We start from the raw sequence: 21750 nt of genomic DNA, 5'->3' as shown, positions 1-21750 counted from the left end.
AGTATAACACAAACACAGCCTGCGCTCCCCAGGCAGTGACTTCCGTGGCATTACAGCTTCTCCTTTTGGTACAGAATAATGGAGTGTGCCTGACTAAGCTTGTGCTATTCTGGAAAATGGAAAATCTTACAAGGATGAGAGAAAATCTTGCATTGTCACCCTTGTGATTTCTGCGTCTCATGAGGGTAACTCATCAACATCAGGGTGCTCTTTGATTTATTTTCATTACAAACTCTAATGTCACAAGACCTTAAACACTCCAGGTTTGATAGCGCCTGCATTTGAAGTTATATACTTCAAGTGTAATTGCTACTTTCATCTTTTATTTTGGTTCCGGTCAATGTCCCCTGTGGTATAGATTGTTCATAGCATTGCATGTCTTACAGAGTAAATGTAACATGACATTTGCAGTGAAAAGTAAATGACCTCCACTGCTAATATTGATATTGTAAATTAAGGTCTGGATCTTGCCAAGATTAAGTTGTGTAGCACTAACACTGTGGGGAATGTGACAGCCAGACAGTCTGCCAGTTACTGCCTGGCTGGGTAAGTAAGCATGAGCGATCTGCTGTGCTTACCATGTCATCCACACCGAAGAGGATTGAGCCATGGAGTCAGCGATCGAATGGTTTCTATATTCGAGTTTTGATTCAGGTGGTAGTAACTGGGTGAATATGAAAAATAGGAAGGAAACTTAGACCTGCTTCTGTTTTTTGGGGCTGATGTAGATCCAGGTCACCACCTCCATATAACTAAGATTAGAGCTGCGTAAAATAGGTGGAAGAGAGAAAGTCTTGGGGTGTAGGAGGAATTACTATTTGAATAAGAACATGGGAAGTCATGACAGGGTGGGACAGAAGGGAACCACGTGCTTCAGTGCTCACTTCACTAATTATGACAGATAGACCACTTAAAATAAGATGGGAAACGACCACAGAACTTTCATGCTTTTCTCAGGAGATTTAATTGAAGAGTTGCTTATTATTTTGCAATAAATTAAACAGAGAAAATATGCTACATACCTGCTTGTTGAATACATACTTAGTAATAACACAGCTTATATAATTCTTACATAAGTAAAAATAAATCAATTTGAAGACATGTCAATTTGTATTTACATAGTACAATGTCATCATGGAGCTGCACTCACGCTTATTAGCACTTCACATATTAAAAAAAAAAGCCATTGTCTATCTTGTCTGGGCATTTCCTTGTTATGAAGAAAACTGTCAGTTGTACTTGTTTTTCTTCTGAACTTGATCATCTTTCTCCATCGCTCTCAGCTAGGAGCATGGTAGCCTGGCATTTCCTAAGAATTGGCAGTTCTTTGGGATCTAGATCTTGGTTCAATGTTCACAGTGTTATTCAAATAATAAATAGTATCCTGTCTTGGGTCTGTGGTGTATGAGAGGAGAGGATTTTTTTTTTTTCTTCATGTTGCTCTCTCACTTATAACCATCTTGCCAGCTTTTATCTTGCGTTTTCTTTCCTGTGGAGCTGTTGGCATCTCCCCTAGTACTCCCCTAAAGCAGGCGTTCTCCTTGCTGGGATTCGGCCATCCAACCACCTCTGAGAAGCTCATCGCAGGATATTTGGCACAGGGTCTGCTTGGCTCTTCATTGCCTCAGCCCCTTCATTTTGAGCTGTTGGTCTGCAGCTGATTTAAAAGGTTCAGGTAGGCTTTAGATTTCAAAAATCTGGGATATGAATCCCTTTCCATGAGGATGTACACTGTTTTTTGGGCTTCATCAAAACTTGTGTGAGTTGGGTCTTGCGCCCTTTTGGCTGTTGCTTCCCTTGTGTGATAATCAATATTGATCTAGAAAGAGAAAAACAAACATCATTGACATCTTAAATTTACTTTCTTTTTCTCTCTTTATTTTGTCCTATCAGTAAATAAATTCTCAGTCTTAGCACTCAGTATGATAACTCCATCTAAGAACTGCGAAATAAGGAGACTTAAAAGTTTACATTCCAGTTGAGCACAAAAATTGCTACTCAGTATGTAAATAAATTTTCTTAGGAAATCAGAAGTAATAGGATTAAACAATAGAGTAAGTAGAAAAAACCCTCCAATTAATAGGAGAAATTTTGTGTAGAACAGAAATCTCAGGTTTGAAATATGATCAACATACAATACTTCTGAGTCTCCAAAGTGCCTCCAGATTTCAAAGGAGAAGAGAAAATCCACAGCTCTTGTACCAGCCAAACTTGCTGTAAGCACCTGACTCCAAACACCACCCGTAATTCGAACGGGGCTGACTCAGACCACTGTCATGTGCTGAGCCGCTGGCGCAGCTGCTGCTGCTGGTGTTGCTCTTGGTACTGGCCTGTGTTGTGTGACTATACTTGAGATCTGATAATCTCACAGCTAAGGCAGTAATGTGTCGGGTCAGCGCATAAGAACATGCAAACATGTTGTCTTCCTATGTAAATACATCTCGGTGAATCTACGTTTCCCTCTTCTGCTTTTCCAGAATCCTTCTGCTCTAACGCTGCACAGATCAGTTTTATAATTACCTGTTTAATAGCATCTGCCTGAACAAACTCCTCATAAATCCTCTCCGCTTTGCTATATAAGCGATCGGACTTGGTTTTCTTGTAATCCTCACAGGCCAGCCAGAACTCGATGTTCTCCTCGCTGAACTCGGACTTCAGAAACTCCCGAAAGATACCTTGACCACCTGCAGCCAACATAAATATGTCATTATAGCATGACAGCTGTGACCAGGGAGAATAAAATAAATAGTTCATAGAAGAAGTCCTGTTGAAATCTCTTATAAAATCTTGCCAAAATACATCATACCTCCCTTCAGCATCTTGCAAATACTCTAATTCCAAGGGCAATGGAGTCTTCCTATTGATGTTCCAGGGGTTTTTAGAACTAGACCCTGGATACTAAACTATATTAATGGATTCTAGCTTCCTCTAAATGAACTGTCTTTGTATGTAATTGTATATACAATTCCAGACTAAATGGAGTTTTATGTAAGAACAAAAGTCTGATCAAACACCACTGACTTGGTATGTGTGGGTTTTTTTGGTTTTGGGTTTGTTTTTTTTTTTGCATTCTACTGGGAGTGGGAAATGGGGTGGGGAGGGGAACAAAAAAACTTGGAAACATAGCTGAATACCCTGGCCATGTTACACTGGTGCTGTGAAAAACTGAAATGCGCCTGGCCGTTCTCTGGCAGTGTCTGCAGAACACTACAGCTTCATATTTTTGACCGGTTTACATAAAATTTCATCCTCAGTAAGGAAGAAGTAATATTGAGGTAATATACTTACTTTGGCTGGCCAAGAGCTTTTCCAAAGACTGGGACCACTGCATTACTTCTTCTGCAGTAAGCCTAAGTTAACAAGGAAAGGAAAAGGCTTTAGGCAAGAAACCATACGTATTTGTTTGTATACTTCAAGGAGACAAGTGTTACAGTTTGCTATTCTATTCTAGGATCATGTGTCAGGTATTTGTTAGGCTTGTGACTGACTCGCACAGAGCTGAGATCCTGAGAGTAAGCCCATGTTGAGGAGAAACAATCCAAGAATGGGGAAAAGGAGGGATCTGAGGGGTTATCCTGAATTTTGTTCCCAGAGGGGTGAGCTTCTGCTGTAACTATGACCAAATCATTTTGCGTGTGTCTGTCCTACTGTTTCCATGTTCCTGAAATATAAATGGAAATCTCTCTGGACCTCACCAAGTGCAATGCATCGCTGCTTCTAAGACATTAGAGATGGCTACAATATGCCTCTGAAGGAAATAGATATAACTGAGGAGTCTTCTCCCCCATCACTTCACACAAACATGTATGTATCACTAAGAAATAACTTTCATCTCCATGAATAGCTTCTGCTTCCTGACACTTCTTCTGTATTTTGGAAACTGACATGATGATGATACTAGAAATAATTTGTTGTTGTAGAAGTAGTTTAGAAATTAATAAAAATAAATGCAATAGTTTTACCTGGCAACCTAGCGATGGTTAGTTTTTTTGTTTGTTTGTTTTTTATAGTTTACTGTATCTCAGTACTTACCTAACATTTCTGGAGTTAGGCTTGATCCCGGATTCGAGATGTGGTACCATGCACTTCAAATAGTTTTTGAGGTCTGCACCACTGAAACCAATGAATAGACATTTGTTATATATTGGAATTGTAATTGCCTTTCAATTCTTCATGAACTCTTAAAATTTTTAAACAGAAGCAAACAGCTCCATCCTATGATTGATGTTTGGGAAGTTAGATATCAAAGTATTTGCTTTCAAAAGACTAACAGGCTCCCAGTGTATCCAAATTATTTTCCTGCTTGATTTAGAGAATCAGCTCATCGGCTTGCATCAGCTCAAGCCATTTTTATTGGTGATATAGTCTTGAACTTTGAACAGTCTTTGCAGTGAGTTAGCCTGAAAAATGGCGCTAATTCATAGTCTCCAAGTTTCCCAATGTTAGTTTCACTTCTAAGAAATTAGAATTTATACTAAGATGTATATACTTACAAAGCCTTTTGCTGCTTTTTATGGATTTTGCCTTCTGCAAGCTTGCAGTTGTCTTTTTCGTTCAATTCAGTCATGTTGTTGTGGGAAAAAAATAATCCTGGCATTATGCTCAACTTTGATATGAAATGACTTTTGCAATGGTAATCCTCCAAGCGCCAAGTGTCAGCTCACTGACTCTGCTGCTGCCTTTTATTGACGCAGGCAGCCCTGCTAGTTGGTGTGAACAGATCTGTTTATCGTATTTCCTTACCACAAACTGTGGAAGTTCCCTTTTTTTCAGTGCGGTGACGTGAGTCTTTTGAGAAAGAAAACAGCGATGTCTCGTGGTTGAGGTTAAACCGGATGAGACTGAATCGGTTTGGGTTTGTTTTGTGTGTCTGTGTGTGTTAGCAAAAAAAAAAATCCCCTCCAGAACTTTGAATTCTTGTCCCTTTCTGATTGGTGCTTGCAAATATGGAGATTTATCAAATGTGCTCCAAGTATTGCAGTTTCATCTCAACAAAAGTTCACCTGCTATACACCTGATACACCAGCTGTGTTCTGAAATCCAGTATTTTACAATTGATTTGATGGACTCAGTGGAATATCAGAAAGAAATACTTTAAGATATGCCAGTATTAAGGTTTCTTACTCAACAAGATATTTGCAAGTCAGGTATTTATCAGTTGCTGTTGAAAATGGAGTACTTTGAAGCATCTAATTTGTTTAAACACATGTGCAGTGAAAGTGTTTAAAAGTGGTTGTTGTTGGAAAGGGTTTTGAAGCTGCACTTAATGAATTTAGTTCAATTTTTCCAGGTCAGATTATTTGGAAGCCCACTGCTATGAGTCAGGGATATCTCTGTAATTTTCAGTGGATTAGCAAAGTATAAGATTGGTTTGAGTTAGAGCTGTTTGTAGAGGCAATGTGCAAATTACAGAATATTTGAGGGAAGCGTGCATTTTTCTCATATATTTGAGTTCAGCTGCAAAGGAGCCATTACAGATGCAGAGCAAGATGAAATGTTACCGGAGAGGGAGAAATTGTCTCCGTTTATCTTTCTGGGATGATGACTTAGAAGTTTAAGTACTTCATCTGGTTCCCAGACATCCCAATATCTGTAATTTCTGGGAAGCTTGAAAAATTTCATTTCATTACACAGTGCAAGCAATTCTGATCTCTCATAAAGACCTCAGGAATGATTTGTACAGAGCTGCATATGATCATGGTAACTGAGAAGCTGCTTGCAGATCTACAGTTTTGTAGCAGATTGTGGTACAGAGGACGGAGACAGAAAGCTGCTTGCAGGTTGGCGTGTATGCAAGGAGACAGGTTGGTTAAGCCTGCATCGAGATGGGTGTAGCCACAGGAGGCTAGTGGTCCTCCAAATGTTATCAGTGACATAAATCCGTCTGCACAGGCTATACGGCAGGAAACGCTTATCTCACGTTGTCAGGTAAACAGTGACCTTTGTACAGGCGGACTTATTTATTAACTGCTCCTAACCCGAAACAAGGCTAAAAAGGGAGGGAGAGATGTTATCAGCACCATATTTGTTTTCATACCTAGCATGTTGATTTTTGATGTACAATGAGACACTAAGGGGGTTGAGTTTCTTCAGGTAGTAGCTGTTTTCAGCTAGCTAATGGGAGGATTATAGAGAAGCTGGACCCAGCCTCTCCTTAGAATTGCTCAGTAAGAGGATAAGAGGCAACAGACAAGTTGCAGCAAGGGAAAAATCTTACTGATTTCCCACTGAAAAAAAATTCAGTGAGAGTGAAGCAGGTTGCCCAGAGAATATGTGCAATCTGTGTCCTTGGAAATAATCAAAACACAGACAAAGCCTTGAGCAACCTGTTCTAACTTTGAAGTTATTCCTGCTTGGCACAAGGGTTGAACTAGACGGTCTCTAGAGGTCTCTTCCAAGCTAAATTAATCTGATTCTGTTCTATAATAAGGACTTTTTTTTTTCTTGAGACGCTTGGAATTTTTTTTTATAGTAGTACAGGATTTTATAATGAATTAATCTGTAACACACCAGATGCAGTTTTTGGACATGGGCAACAAATGCTGTATTTATATATTCAAAGCGTTAGATGGATAAATGTCCTCTTTCTGCATCTGGGGTGATCTGGATATCTACATAGACATGTGTTTAGAAGCCTTATTAAATTGTTTATACTTCAAAACTGAGTGTAAATTGCATTTGGAGAGCATGGTTCAGCTCTTACAAACTACGTAGAAGGTGAGGGAGCCTGGCTGCCTGGCACAACTCTCTGTGTTTTCTAGCTGCAGGCTGGAAGTGGGGCATCACTGAACCTGTAGTTACAAGCAAGTATAAGGATGCCGCGTGGTTTGGTTCTGTGAGTCTAAGAGGGACTTGCATAGGCTTGCTTCCCTGAAAAACAAGCCAGTTTACTTGTTTGTAGCTATTATCAAGGCAGGGATAGTGACACTTCATTTACCAGTCAAAGAATGCCTGTTGCTCTGTTTGAAATGAAGTGACTAACTTTACCCTTGGGATATGTTAAACAGATCTATGCAAGTTACAGATGTAGCTTCAGACCTTCTTCTAGATCAGAATTACCTTGCTACTTCAAGGACACTGTAGGTCACATTTTTGCAATAAATATTCTCCTGAGTAAATAAGGAGCCATATTCCTGTCAGTTACATTCAGGTGACACTGCTGTTGTTCCAAACTTGAATTATGTTTTCCGGGTGTTTTATTTGGAAGAGGAAAGCAGATACATTGATAAACAGTGTGGAATCTGGAGGGTAAAATAGTTTAGTTTCACAGTGAGCTTTGGCTTTGCTATCTTACTTCACCTTCGGTTCTGACATAATGCATGAGTTACCTTGGCTTCTATCTGACATAGTTCTGTGAATCTGAAATTTTTTTCCAGCCTCATCTCTCTACAGCCTATACTACTTCTGACATCCTTTTCGGGAGATGACACATTCCTTTTCTTGATAGCGTTGTCTTGAATGTACTCAAGGATGTTTTGAAGGTAGTGGGTACTAACAGAAATAATTAGGAGGAGGTTTTTTGGCTGAATTTTCTACAGGTCAGGGGAAGTTTGGAATAGGTGGAAGGTCAAGTAGGTTCAAAAAAGTGCCTATTGGCAGAAGGATAGTATATAGCCCCTTAAAAGCTATTGCATCACTGGGCTCTGGGGTATATAATGCTCTTTGCCTTTAGCATCCTGACCCTGTCGGCCTTGGAAGGAGTCAAAAGGAGGAACAGATGGACTACTGGATGGTAGAAAGAGTAAGGGCTACCAAGCAGAGGGGAGACATGAGACCGCCTGGCATCAGCTGTCACTTTTTTTTTTTTTTCCCCCCTGTAATGGACAACTACTTTCTTCTGCTGAGTAACTCTAATCTTCAAGTCATACTCCTCTTTCTTGATGGAAAGTTTCACTGACTGATTCACTCTGTCTAGTCATGGTTATCTGTCTTTAAGACTTTGTTTGCTGAGTCCAATATAAGCTACCTTATTCCAAGAATAGGAAAAGTGTCTGCAAGACTTGGGTATGTATAGCATTAAAGTGAGCGGAAAAAGAGAAACTGTAAGAAGAATGGGGCTGACAAGAATTTTTCTGTGACTTGAATTGTGCTTTGCTTCTGTAGATCACAGGAAACCAAGCCTGTATGGAATTCCTTAAATCAGCAAACATTTTTAATTATGAAGGTAGTTATTGTACAGGACCCTGCTTTGAACAGGAGTTGAACTAATGTCTCTAGATGGAATAGATGTTGGTTCCCTCCAACCCACATGATTTTATCCTTCTGAATATATTAGATTGACATTTGTCATGTTAAAAGTGCCACTTATTCTTAAAAGAAGATTAAAGTGTATAATACCTTAAAAACTTATGTGCTTATCCATATTCAGGTTCACTACTTCAGGTTCTTGCTTCCTGTGGACAGAATTGTAGTCCAGGTGCTGGTGGGATTAAACATGATACCGTGTGGAATAGTTTGGACATGACTTTGAAAAGCCTTTCGGAGTTATTTCTGTTCTCTTTATTTGCTTTTTTTTCTTTTTTTTCCTCCTGTTTCTCCATTAGAAGGTTTAGTAATAGACCCACTTGTTTCAATTCCCGCCATCTTAATATACTGTACTTCCTGTGGAGCATGACTGTTAGCTGCTGTGTGAAATACTTTTTTAATAATTAAAGTCTCCTTTTATCTGTTGTTATCATTACAGTAAACTCCAGAAAGTGTATTTTGAGCCTAACAGTTTTAAAGGCTTATTAAAGTAACCCCATCATTTAATCTATAATCGAAGTTTGGCATCGTGTTTGTTTAACCCAGTGTGATTAAAAAGACAGAGAAGAAGGGGTTTTGGGGTGGTTTTTTTCCCCTACAACAGTAGCATAGTTGTCTACCACTATCTGTGTTTTACTGTTTTCCAGCTCTCTTGTAGCATTGACATGAGTAATTCATCTAACATCTTAATGTACACAGAAAAGGCTTAATGTGCAAAGAAGAAACTTCCAAATACTTGCTAATATTCTACCTAATTCTGTTTTCATGAGTTCTTTCCCATTCTGTCTGGCAACCACTTGGTAGAGTGCAAGGGAGAGAATATGAGAGAATTTCCGAGATTAACTAAACTTATTCAGTGGTGTAAAGTGAAGAGTATAAAAAAGTCCCATGAACTCTACGTCCCACTTACTGGTATACATTATTTCAAGCTTCTCCTTTTTTTTCTTCTGGTCCCCCCCCCCCCCCAAGCCCCTTCCATTTTTAGGTTTTATAATTCACTGTTGCTAGGCCTTATCCTCACCCGTTCTCCCTTTCAGCTCAGTTTGGTTTCTGAACATTACATTTTGGTTTAGGCAAGCTGTTAACTCCTATGCTAGGGCATGGCTAATTTTAGCTTTACTGCGCTCTTGCTGTTCATCATACGCTTCTGTGGGGTTGGCTGGCAAACCCTGTGCTGGCCTGGAGGGCTGAGCTCCTCAGCGCCCAGACTGGCAAAGCTGTCCCCGTTGAGAATATCCTCTCGCTGAGCTTTAGCCCAGCTGTGAAAACAAGTGATTTCTTTGAAATGCTACCCTCTCTTACATGACCTAAAGAGGTAAACTACTGATAATCCATCTTGTGAGCAAGAGAGGCACTTCAAGGAAACAGAAACTAGTTTCTATATGAAAGGAAATGGAGCTTATTTTTAAAAGAGTTTTTTTGCTTGTTGTTTTTTTCTCAACTATTGAGCAGTAGGGATGATATTTTGAAACTTTATAGTTGTCTCTAATATATCATGCGGTTGATCCATAATTAAATGATGGTATCCATTATAAACTTGAATTTAGGTCTGCTTTTTTTACAAGTAGATGTTTTCTGGGATGAAATTTTGAAGCCACTGATATTAATAAAAGTGTTGCTCCTGGTTTTAGTGGCCTCATTCTTGGTGTTGGACTGATTTGCTCTAGATTTTATTTTATTTTTTAATTTTATTTCTTTGAGATATATTTCTTTGGCTTGAACTTTCAGATGTTTCAAATGTTTGCTTTTATTCCTAACTAATCCAGTGGAATTTTTTTTTTTTTGCCATCATTAAGACATAACCAGAGCTGAATGGTATCAAACCTCTCATAATACAAGAGGGCTCTTATATTTGAAAAATACCTGAAACCTAATGGCGACCCGGTACAAGGAAAGCCACAAGTTAAGCTTTGCTTAAATATCTGCCATTTGAAAAGTTTTGGTGTGTTTGCTCTGTGGGCAGCAAAAAGAACATACTTAGCTCATGCACGACGGACCCAGAGTCGTGGGGCTGGAGGAGGAGTGACAAGAGCTTTCCTGAATTCTGTTCTTGCTCTTTCACTCCCATTGTCCAGATAAAATGGCTTCGCAGAAACACTCCTGCAAACAGCCAGTCATGTCCAAAATTACCCCGTCTACTCCTAAAACATTAGCAGAATGTTCTCAGGGGATTTTTTTTTTAGGGATTCCCCCCTGCTTCCGCAGGGGAGCTTTTGGAGTTTTGCACCTTGGCAGGGAAGTGGAGGCCTGGCAGGAGTTCTTGAAATTACTGTGAATAGAGAGCCCATAAATGAAATATTCTCAGTTTTTATGGATTACATGGAGATTAAAATGTAGACCATTCCCTGCATCCTTTCTGGAATAAATACAAGCTCTGTAGAGGGATTACTACAGTGTTTTTCCTTTATCTCTCTCAACCTCTAAATGTTTCCACAGGCGCTGAGCTCTAGGCCTGTCTGACTTCAGTGATATTACTCAGTTTCTCTATCTCATGTAGCTGTTGTGAGTCACTACTGGAAGTCCTTGACAGAAAAAGCATTATTGAATGTAAAATTTTTTACTTTTAAGTTATTTTCTCTATGGCAGCTTTTCAAACTGTTATAATTTGTTTTTAACAGAAACATTAACAGTATTTTATGATAAATGTCTTTAGCATTAAGAATTCTGTTTATGCTACAGAGTCGGTGCAACGAACTGTATATATGCACACTTCATTTGCTCTCAGATACGTGCAAATCCAGTAACTCTCCTTTTTCTGATGACCATTTCTTATTTAGAGTGTAATAAGCTAAACTGTATAGTTTATCAGAAATTGTATTCTTTTCATTGTGGGGCTTTCCATCCGAAACAAATTAACTGTTTGATTTCTGTGAAATCAGGGGACTTTTGGTTCTCAGCTGTACTGAGCGACACCTGGATTGAAAAAACTGCAGTACAGTGACTTTTGGGTGCTAATGGTGATGCTTCCTGTGTCTGATGTTCGGCAGTGCAGGAAATATATTCATCACACTCTATCTGGGAAACGCGCATCATTTCTGAATACCTACTTGATGTTTTTATTCATTTACACTGAGGCACAGAACCTGCATTTTTCTTATGTGTTATTAAGCAAGAACATGTGAGAAGAGGGCCTGAGGTTGTGGTGTATGAAATGGAGTTTGTTGAATGAACACAGCACAGCAGACCTAGAGGCGTGAACATAGACTTGTGATACTTGAACATAACATAACTTAGCTTTTGGATTTAGCAGGCCTCAGTGTCACCTGAATCTTAGTGGAAAAGAATTAGGTGCCCTTTTTTTTTTAATTTTCTAATAATGGTCAAATTCTATAGCCTTAATCTCTTAGAATAATAAATTTACTTTTAAAATATCACAAGTTTTGACTGAATGTAAACAGCAAGCTAAAACTTTTGGTTTCCATTTTAAAAATACTATGTACTTTTTAAATAGGAAAAAGTAACAAAGTGTTAAGGGGTTTATGCTGCTGAAGTTGCAGTAGAATTATAAACACTTTCATGTGCCTATTTTATACCTAGTGTTATAAATTTCTTAGCTGAATGATCATATGCAGTGCAGCTTTCACTCTGACAATAAAAACCCTTAGGGGATGGGTTCATCCAAAGGTTGTCTTATGTTACTGGAAACCACTCAGCATGAGAATGGTCCATCCTGACCCTCAGGAAAACAAGCAGACGTAGCGGGAGGCAGCCTTGGTTAAGCAGGGAACTCGTGACAGGGCTCTGATTTGAAAAGACAGTATACAATGGGTGGGAGGAAAGGACAGGCTGCAAAGGAGGAATTTAAGATTGCCCAGCTGTGTAAGGATGTTGTTAGGAAAGCCAAAGCTCAGCCAGAATTGAGACTTGCAAGGGACATCAAGGGCAACAAGATGATCTTCTACCACTGCGTTAGTACTAGAAGGCCAAAAAGGAAAACGTGGGACAGTTGCTGAAGGAGGAGAGTGATTCAGTGACGTCAACCGAAGACAAGGCTGACGTACTCAATGCATTCTCTGCCTTAGCGATTATCAATAAGGTCTGCCAGGCCTCTGTGTTTTGAGGCAGGTTTCAAGGAGGAGGAGAACAACCAGCAGCAGATGAGGATCGAGTCAGAGATGACCTGAGAGAACTTGATGAGATGAGCTGTATTTGAGGGTGCTATGAGAACTTGTCTGCTGCTCACTAGCATCTTTGAAAGGTCACAGAGTTCTGGGGAGGTCCCCAACGACCTGGAGAAAGGCAAACGTTGAAGCCCTCTTCAAACAAGGCCAGAAAAACTATCTAGGGAACTGCAAGCTGGATGGCCTAGTAGTTGATCCCTAGTAAAACCATGTAGCAAGTCTTCTGGGAACATATTTCTGGGTATGTGAAGGAGAAGGCAATTGGGAACAGTCAGCATGGGACTGACCAAGAGTAAATCATACCTGACCCACCTGGTTACCTTTTTGTAATAAAAAGATTGTATTTGTGGATGAGTGGAGAGCAGTGGATGTCATTTACCTTGACTTTATCAAGGCTTTTGACGCTATATCTCACAATATGCTTGTATCCAAGTTAGGACATTTGAATCTAGCTGGATGAACAAACAGCTGGTTAAAAAGCTTGTTGGATGGTCAGGCTCAGAGCGCAGTGGTTAATGGGTCATAACCTACCTGGAGGGCAGTAACAAGTGGAGCACTGCAAAGGTTTGCCCTGTTTTACGTCTTTATCGATAACCTAGAGGGGACAAAGGAGTATGCTGTCGTCAAGTCTGGGGATAGCAGCAAACTGAGGAGCCTGGCAGCTATGCTCAAGGGCAGAGGAGACATTTAGAGGGACCTAGACAGGCTGGGAGAAAGGGCAGGAAATTTTTTGAACAAGGTCAAGTGCAAAGTCCTGGACTGGGAAGGAACAACCCTGTGCAGCAATACAGGCTGGGGACTGGCTGGCTGAGGAGCAGCTCAGCAAGCTGAGCACAAGCCAGCAGTGTGCCTTGGCAGCAGAGATGGTGGACAGTATCCTGGCCTGTATTAACAGGAGCATAGCCAGTAGATTGAGGGAAGTGATTACCTCCCTCTACCCAGCACTCCTTAGACAACATGAAGAATACTCAGTCCAGTTTTGGGCTTCCCAATATGTTGTCGAACTGGAGCAAGCCCAGCGGAGGGGGCCACCACGACGGTCCGGGACTGGAGCACAGGCCCTATGAGAAGAGGGCTGGGGGCTTATTCTATCTGCAGGAGGGAAGGCTTTGAGGGGACCTCACAGCAGCCCCCCCACCCAGTACCTCTGGGGAGGTTATCAAGAAGATGGAGTTGGGATCTGCACAGTGATGTGTGGTGGGAGGACATGAGACAACAGACACAAATCAACACAAACAGTTCAGACCGGATATATGGAAAAATTTCTTTTTCCCCTCAAGGACAGTCAAGTAGGTGGAGTAGGGCTGTACTAGAGACCTCCCAAGTTCCCTTCCACCCTAAATTATCCTATGATCCTATTTCTAACAAATAAATGAAAGTCACACTATAGAACCTTAATTCTGTTAGAGGAGTTCTGCTTAGGAAAGAATGGTAATTGTAGAAGTTGGCACGGATTTCCAGTTTGGCTTTTTTGAATGCCAGCTAAGTACTGGAAGTGCATCAGTCAAACTACCCTTTCCTCTGTCTTAGTTATATATCTTAGAAATAGTTCTCTCATAGGTGAATTAGGAGCAAGTTACTTAAGAAACAGGAAAATGGAAGGTAGTTACATGTTCTCAATTTAAATGTATAAAAAGATGTAAAAGTGAGAAGCTGTCTGGGAAGTGCTGTTAGAACCAACTGTTTGTGATGAGGCAGGAAAGGAAGACAGTTTAGTTCCCTTTCCTGTTATTTACTTTGAATCTCACCTGCTGTCTACTTTGAATTATCAGATACTAGAATCTGTACAGCAAAAAGGCTTGAATTTTCTCATACTTGCTGTACTTGCTGTTTTGTGTGGGAGCTTGGTGTTTCACAAGCCACGCTACAGGGGCAGACTGTGACCATCTGTTAGTCTATCTCCCTACCTTTCCATATGCCTCACACCTGACACATCCTGCTGACGGATAGCACAGCTGAATCTCTGACCCCTCTGATGCTCAAGAAGATGGTTTCCTGCCTATCATGCCACCTGCCTCAATCCATTCAGTCTCTAAGACCAAGTCAGTCCAGATGCTAATCCACACTGAAGCAAAAACTTTGGCTGTGCCTTATGAATTTGCATACTTACTCCTGCAGAGCTTGGGCTGGCTGGGGAGGGATTGATGTTCTACTAGTATTTGATAGCAGCTGCTGCAGATGGGGGCTACAAAGGAAGTGCTGAAACTGGGAGGATGAAACTAGGAGGAAAAGAGATGGCTCTGTGAGGACTTCAGAGAGCCTTCAGATGCTTGAGGAAGATGGAGCTAACGGCAGGCTATAAAGATTGCTGAAAAGTTGTAACTTAGTCTGGGGAAGGGTTTTGAATTTGCTAGCAGGGTAATCAATGCCAGTTTAGCATAATGGGAGAGAGTCCTGTCAGAAATCTCAACTTGAGAGCTGGCTGCTGTTTATGAAGTCCTGGCACTTCTGTGCATGTGGGGAATTCCAGCTACCAACTGCTTTATTTAACTCCTGGGAAGAATGTGGATAAAGGGAATACAGTGCAAGTTTACTGAGTTTCTTTTAAAAATAGAACTTCTCTTTAATCAGGTACCTTTCAGTGAGCACGAGTTACTTGTAACAAACGAGTGGTCTTGTATTTGACAACTCAAATACCCCCGTACGTATTCTCTCACGTTACCAGTGGCACCTGCATTTCAGACATGCATCGTTCAGCATGCCGGTCCGAATGCTTAGCAAAATCTGATGCGTGAGCTTGAGTAAGAATAGCCTAATTCTTCACATACTTGCTTCTTGTGGAGTTAAGTATATAACTTGTGTAGAGTGCTAAGGTTTTTTTACTAAAATGCCTATCTGCCTGTTTGGGTCCCTAAGTATCGAGCAACTGTAAAGTTGATGGGGAAATGACTCTACTTTGATTTCTTCTAAATCACAGGGCATAGAAAATTGGGCCTTTGCCATTCAAAACCACTGTATAATTCCTTACTTATTATACCAACCAAAGGCTTAGACTTCCACATGAACACTGAATATAATCTTGGTTCAAAAGAATTGGGTTGCCATACTGTCAGAATGGATTTTTCCTAACATGTTGTCATTGAAACACAAACACTGTAAATATGCCCAGCTAGTTCCCCACTAGTGCTATAGTCATCCATTGTGGGGTGAAAACTGATCGCTTTAGCCTTCTTTCTGTGAAGTGATTGTCCATAGAAAGAGAGGAGAAATGTTACTCATTCCTGTAACACAAGCTATATGTTGGCAGGTCTGGGATTCCCCATCGACTGTGTGCTGTACGCTTCAGTACTGCCGTAATGTAAACCAGATGAGTTTTAATATATGTGAGCATTTCCTTTTAGTTTTCAAGTGATTTAGTTTTAGTGACTTTGAAGATGCGCAGTGAACTGGCTGCTGTTCTCAAACCATAGTAAGCAAAACTGGAGGGAAGTTTTTGTATGAGCATCAGAAAATGGAAGCCATCAAGTTTCGGGACAAGAATAGTTTTGCTGTTAACCTGCTGAACACTCTTATGCTGCTCTGAGTTACTCTGAAAGCAATGATGAAAGTTTTATGTATTTTCTGCTAACCTTAGCCTAAGCAACGAGGCCTGGAAGCCGCAGGATCAGCAATTCACTGATGAAGATGGAATTTTTGTATTGGTTAGCACAACCTGGGCAGTGTAAGAGGAAACAAAAAAGAGGCTGAAACTTTCTTATTAATATCTTTTCTGTTTTAATAGCTAAGATATTTTTTAAAATGTGTTTGGATAAGTATGTAGATGTACCTTTAAGTTACCTCCGATCTCCCCTTAAATACAATAGTGGAGTGGATTTAATTCCATCTGTGTTGTACAATAACATTAGAGTGTTTGCAGCAGGTCTCTTGAAAACATAGCTGTTAAGACATATTTGTCCTTCTCTACGTATGTTTTATTACTAATGTTACTTAAAATAGCTTTGTAGTTTCCAAGTCCTCTTTCTACAACAGTTTATTCTTGGTTTTCATTTAAACCTAGGCTGTCTTATTTAACATTCAAACAATGTATTTGAAACATTGTATTCAGTGACAGAGAGAAAAACCAAACCTAAGTCAGTGTTACACCTAGATACTAAAAAAACAATGTAATAAGGTATTATTCTGTATAGAAGCGCAGCTACGATTTTTCTTGAGGAGTTTAGGTTCTGATTGCACTCTTCAATTTTACTCTAAACTCTATTTAGGACTATCTCCTGTAAGTGGAGGAAATAGAAGATGACTTGATTTTTAGGTATGACTCTCTCATTTCTCATGTTTATTAATATCTTTGAAATGCTAACACTTGCTCTGTTTATCTTTCTGAACACTGCAGGATAGTCCCCAGCCTATTTACCCTCAGTGAAAAAAATTAGACGTGGTAATAACGCGTTTTGAATTAAAGTCAGTGGAGCTAGGCTGATGGGCACTAAAATATCCCCCTTAATTGTAACGTTAAAAGAGGTGCTTTCCTCAGCCTGAAAGCTTTTTCTTTCTTTTTAGTTGACACCTCCTTCCTCTCATCAGTGTTATTCAGAAGGAGGAAACATATTAACAAATTTATTGCTTTTTGCTGTGAAAGGCAAAACAGTGTGGAGCAAGACATCCTGGACTTGTTTTAAGGGTTGGGACCTAGAGACAAAATGAGCAAAGACAAATATTCAGCAGATAAGAAAATTAATTTTTGAGGTGAATGATGAATAACAGTCCCTATTTGCACCAAAAGTACAGTGATAGATAGTGGAAGATTACTGATGGATTTGCTTCTACCGTTGGAAAATGGCAAGATTTTTCCTACTCTGTGGTTATTTTTCTCTAACCAAATGGCACGTCATACCACTTACTTTTAAGCTGATTACCGGTTACGAAAAATATTTTACTTCATGGATTCTTTCCCATGAGAAGATTTTTTTTCCTATTGTATGATTTTGCTTGATTACATTTGGTTTAGTGTATTGAATATGGCAGTTTCCCCCTCAACATATAGCAAACATTCCCTTTTGTTACATACAAGGTGGCAGATATCTTATTACTATCGCAGAAGAAACAGTGTAGTCTGATATTTTTGCTTGGTATGGCCACTCTAATTTTGACCATCAAGGATGGTGCAAGCAGAGCAAACCGAAAAGAAAGCTACAACAAACCTCAGAGAATATTGAAGATATTCTTACTGTATTCTCATCGTTCATGGAAATCAACCCCTAAAATCCAACTCGGATCATAATAAAAGAGAGATCTAATACTTGCTTATGTCACTTGAAGTTCAGAATACTGTTTGCATATTATTCTCGGGGGGGGGAGGCAGGAGGGGTTTCTCCTATTTGTAGTGAGATTTGTGCTTTACAAGCCGACACTCTTCCTTTTGATTCCTCTTACGTTCATTGAGTAACCAATAACACTTTCACTTGTCATCTAGTTTAATCTCGCTGAGTGTTGCTATGGAACGCTCTAAATATTAGGGAACTGCGATATAACAAAGCCCAGGGCTGCACATGGTTTCCAGTCACAGAACAAAGCAATTGGGAAAATAGGAACACAGAACCCAAAGGATTATCGCAGACCTCAAAACACTACAAAGTGTCTGATTATACTCTTGAATGAGGATGATGTTTACCTGATACTCCGGTTGACAGGCTCAATTCAAGACCAGACGTGTCTTGGGTATATTTACTAAGTCTGCAAATGTCATTTCTGTGAATTTTACTTTCTCGCTTTCACTGGCTCATGCTCACACCTGTTTCCTTTTTTTTTTTTTTTTTTTTTTTGCCTAACTTGTGTTTTACCTTGTATTCATAAAAAAGTAAGAACATATAAAATCTAAGATAATCTCTTTAGGGCTTTTTTTTCTCCGAAGACAGACAACCACAAGACCTAACTCAGCACAGTATATGCTTCTTGCATTTTCAAGAAATAAAGTGAAGCGAGGGCTAACAATAATACAAGAAAACAACCTAAATGTCTAAAAGAAAAAACACTGTGAAACTGGACCTGTAGTTTATCTGGATTTTTTTCCCATATGACCATTGATGCTTGCTTCTCATCCTGTTCTCTCTCTGCAGCAGCTATGCCAGGAGTCCTGAAGAGGCCGTTCAGCTCAGCCCTTCCATCGTGCTATTGCTATAGTCAAATTTTAAAATGATGAGTGTGCAGAAGGTTTATGGGCTGTGAGGTAATAATGGCAGCAGGTGACTGAAATAAGCAAACGATCTGGCAAGAAAGGAGAAATAAAGGAAGTAAAGGGTGAGAAGACACTTTTTTCCTTATAACTTGCAGCTGTGCTGCAGAATGAAGGCAAAACCTGTCTTGTCTTCAGTCAGCGCACTTCAGCGAGAGGAGGAAGAAGCTATTGACAAGTTCATTTTCTCCCTAACCTTGAGAGCAGAATTTTGCTTGGAAGTTCCTCATGTTTACAGAAGCTTTCCATGAGAATAACAAAAGAAAGTCCAGTACTGTCCTTAGGACAGGGCTTGCCAAGCATTCTAAGAATACAGACAGTCAAGTTTGACATGAACGATGGTTCATAGTTTTCAACGTCTCTTTTTTTTTTTTTTTTTTTTGTGAGGGTGGCGGTGACATCTGCCCATTACCAGACATTGGCTCCAGCAGTGATGCAGAAAACCCAGCCTGCACAAACCTATTTCTTCCAGAGTTGATACCAAAGCTATGAGGCATTTTTCTCTCTCCCTGTTCATGTGATGTGGGGCATGGTGCTCCGTTTTCCAAAATACCTGAAGCAGTTGTGGATGCTAGAACATCTGCAGCTACTATCCCTAGGGGCTGGCAAAAGGAAACCACTTCAGAATGAGTGGTTTTCCTGTGTCTGTGTAGTGTTTATCAGCCTTTTTCAAAGGGTAACTGATTTTTTTCACTGCTACAATAGCTGACAAGCCATGGTAAGGAGCGAGTACTTGAGGTTTAGGACAAAGCCGGTAACAAGGTTCTTTAGAATAAATTTTATTACAGTTCCAAAAATCTACCATTTATTTTGTACAGAGCATGTGAATGGCAATCTTTTTTGTTGATTCACGTCCTCCTTCTCTAATTTCTTCTACAAAAACGAACCCAACAGCCTTTTCTGGAATCTCTACTTAGTTGCCAGCTTGTTACAGAATATTTCGCAGGGGACAGATGAAGAAGTTTGAGGCAGCAGTCACAGGATTGTAGCACACTCTAGAAATATATACTAGCCACTGCTAAGAGCTTACCCCTACAGTGAGAAGTACTGATCTTATTTCAAAAGTGTATAAAAGGAAGTCACTTGGCCAGGGGCCATAAGAAGTCAGTGTCTCTGTTAGAGTTGCATTAGAAAGCTTGTTCATCATTCTTAGTAAACTGCCTTGGAAGTTTTCAGTGTAGTTTTTCGTTAGAAATGTTAATAAAAAAACAGAATATTTCCTGGGAATTTATTCTCAAGATTATTTTTAAGTTGAGATACGTTTTCTGGTTAATAGTCAAAACCTAGCTCTGTCAACAGCCTCACACTTAAAGCTCACCACAGAGCTGTGTGAGGTCCGTTCTCATGCCCGTGCTCTGCTGGCTTCTTTCATAGCTTAGCTGTGTTTCCTATTAGTTATTCTGGGAAAAGGCAGAATAACCATCTCTCTCTCTCTCTCTCTCTCTCTTATTCCATTGAAAATGTGCGTTGCAAGCATACATACCCGCTCTGGGAATGCAGGTTCCCCTATTTACACCCACATCCTGTTGGACCTGTGGGTGCCCCAGCTTTATGCGTGTCTGCACTGCTTCCTACAACCTGCTGATCCCCGTGCCAGTGAGAAAGCCACTGCGAGGTCACACGTGCACCCAAGTGGGTCCCCTAGCTGGATGCAGGCTGCTCGCAGCACCTGGCAGGGAGAGTGCTCTGCCCAGCCAAGGCAGAGGCGTGATGCTGGTGCAGCAGCTTCTACCAGTGTCCAACCAGGTTTTGACCACTGCTGGTTTGGCTCCAAGGTCTCTCCCTCCCAGTGGCAAACTTTCTTATTTCTCTTCAGGCTGACTCCTTCTCTGTTTCAGAAGTGTTTTTGCAAGTCCTTGGTCACTGTTAAACCTGACTGGTGGTCATTTTCCTCTTTAACATGGTCAGTTTTGGGCAAACACCTTACAAACATTGTTATCTTAATAGGGATTGTTATCTAAGCGTGCGCCAAGGGTGGACCATGCAGGCACCACCACAAAGGACAGCAAAAGATGTCATGTTTGTCCTCGTGTAGAACGGGAAAGCATTTGGAAGGTATTTTGCAGAGGAATGGTAGAATGACACCCTCTATGTGACCCACTACATTAATAAGCTTCCCTGGCTACAGAGGATAAGTCCACAAAGTACTTGTAGACAGTAACAAATTCCAGAAGGCTGTGCAACTGCAGGGATGTGCTTTTTGTTAAGCTCCTTGCTATGCTGCTGTGGTCACGCAGTTTTAGCTCAAAGCGTGAGCACAAGGGTGTTACAAACATCTATGAGAAGATGTAAATCTGCTCCATTTGGCTGCCTCTGTTGTCATAAAACCTGATACAGAAACTTTGATCTGTTACTATCAGGCACAGTGGTAGTTACTGCTGTTAGCACACTTGTGTGCATAAGCATGGCTGTACAACACCTTTGTGCCTTCCTTCCCTGCTCCAGGGAGCTGATAGTGTGTAGTCCTGGGTCCTCAAGGTATGGGAGTAACTGGAACTAGTTTCAGCACTAGAGAGCTGGAGGAGGGCCAGTAATTTCTGGATAACGGTAAAGGATTAATGTAATTTATTTAACGTACAGTTCTGGTTAGCTGTTGACAATGACTTATATAGCTGTGTATTTTACATAAGGGAAAGGGAGCGAAAAACTGCCTTTTTTATTCTTGAGTAGAACTTAAAGGAAATATTAAAGGGATTTATAGCAACGAAGTTCAGACGTTATGTCCTGGAGCATATTGATTTTTAACTCCCAATATATGCCAGTATACATTTGCCATGCAAAAAAGGTAGTTTTTGAATTCCTGGGACAACTGCTGATAGGATGATGTGAGAGGCTCCCGGGATGACTGCTACAGATTAGAAAAAAGAGAAATTGCTAGATGATACTATATTCCATGGCCATTGGGCCTGCAAAAGTTGAATTTAGTTACTTTTTGATGCAGTTTCTCCCTAAGGGGTAAGATTTCTGAAGCTTTATGAAGAAACAAGTCTCCAAAGCTGGAGATTCTTATGCAAATAGGGTGGTAGATTGTATATAGAGTAGCAGCCCCAAATGGCTAGACTTTGTGGTCGTATGCCATGTGTGAGACTGCAGTAGCATCTCAAATCCTGTCCTGTTCTCAAAGAGAATTTGTCAAAGAGCTTGCACAGCCCTAATCTCTGACTCTCTGGAAATTATTTTAACATAACTAAAATTAAATGAGCCTACTGATAGAAG

General features: G+C 40.3%; 1 protein-coding gene across 1 annotated transcript; it reads right to left on the bottom strand.

Moving 5' to 3' along the window:
* Positions 1-940: 940 nt before the first annotated feature.
* On the bottom strand, positions 941-4843 carry RGS1 (regulator of G protein signaling 1). The gene is made up of 5 exons (XM_009669744.2): positions 4494-4843; positions 4033-4113; positions 3289-3350; positions 2521-2684; positions 941-1819 (listed from the first exon to the last, which is right to left on the bottom strand). The coding sequence occupies exons 1-5, from the start codon at positions 4595-4597 to the stop codon at positions 1634-1636; spliced, it is 597 nt and encodes a 198-aa protein (XP_009668039.1). The 5' UTR covers positions 4598-4843; the 3' UTR covers positions 941-1633.
* Positions 4844-21750: the final 16907 nt, after the last annotated feature.

This window comes from Struthio camelus, chromosome 8, assembly GCF_040807025.1.
Source record: "Struthio camelus isolate bStrCam1 chromosome 8, bStrCam1.hap1, whole genome shotgun sequence".
Taxonomy (NCBI): domain Eukaryota; kingdom Metazoa; phylum Chordata; class Aves; order Struthioniformes; family Struthionidae; genus Struthio; species Struthio camelus.
Note: the sequence above shows the minus strand (reverse complement) of the source record. Positions and strands in the feature narration are given on the sequence as shown.

What these genes read in the sequence shown, in the direction of transcription:
- RGS1 (XM_009669744.2), bottom strand. Translation starts at nt 4,597, where the DNA reads ATGCCAGGATTATTTTTTTCCCACAACAACATGACTGAATTGAACGAA. An exon ending in AAAAAGCAGCAAAAGGCTTT is followed by an intron (nt 4,114 to 4,493) that starts GTAAGTATATAC and finishes CATTGGTTTCAG; the next exon opens with TGGTGCAGACCTCAAAAACT. An exon ending in AGGCAGATGCTATTAAACAG is followed by an intron (nt 1,820 to 2,520) that starts GTAATTATAAAA and finishes TTCTCTTTCTAG; the next exon opens with ATCAATATTGATTATCACAC.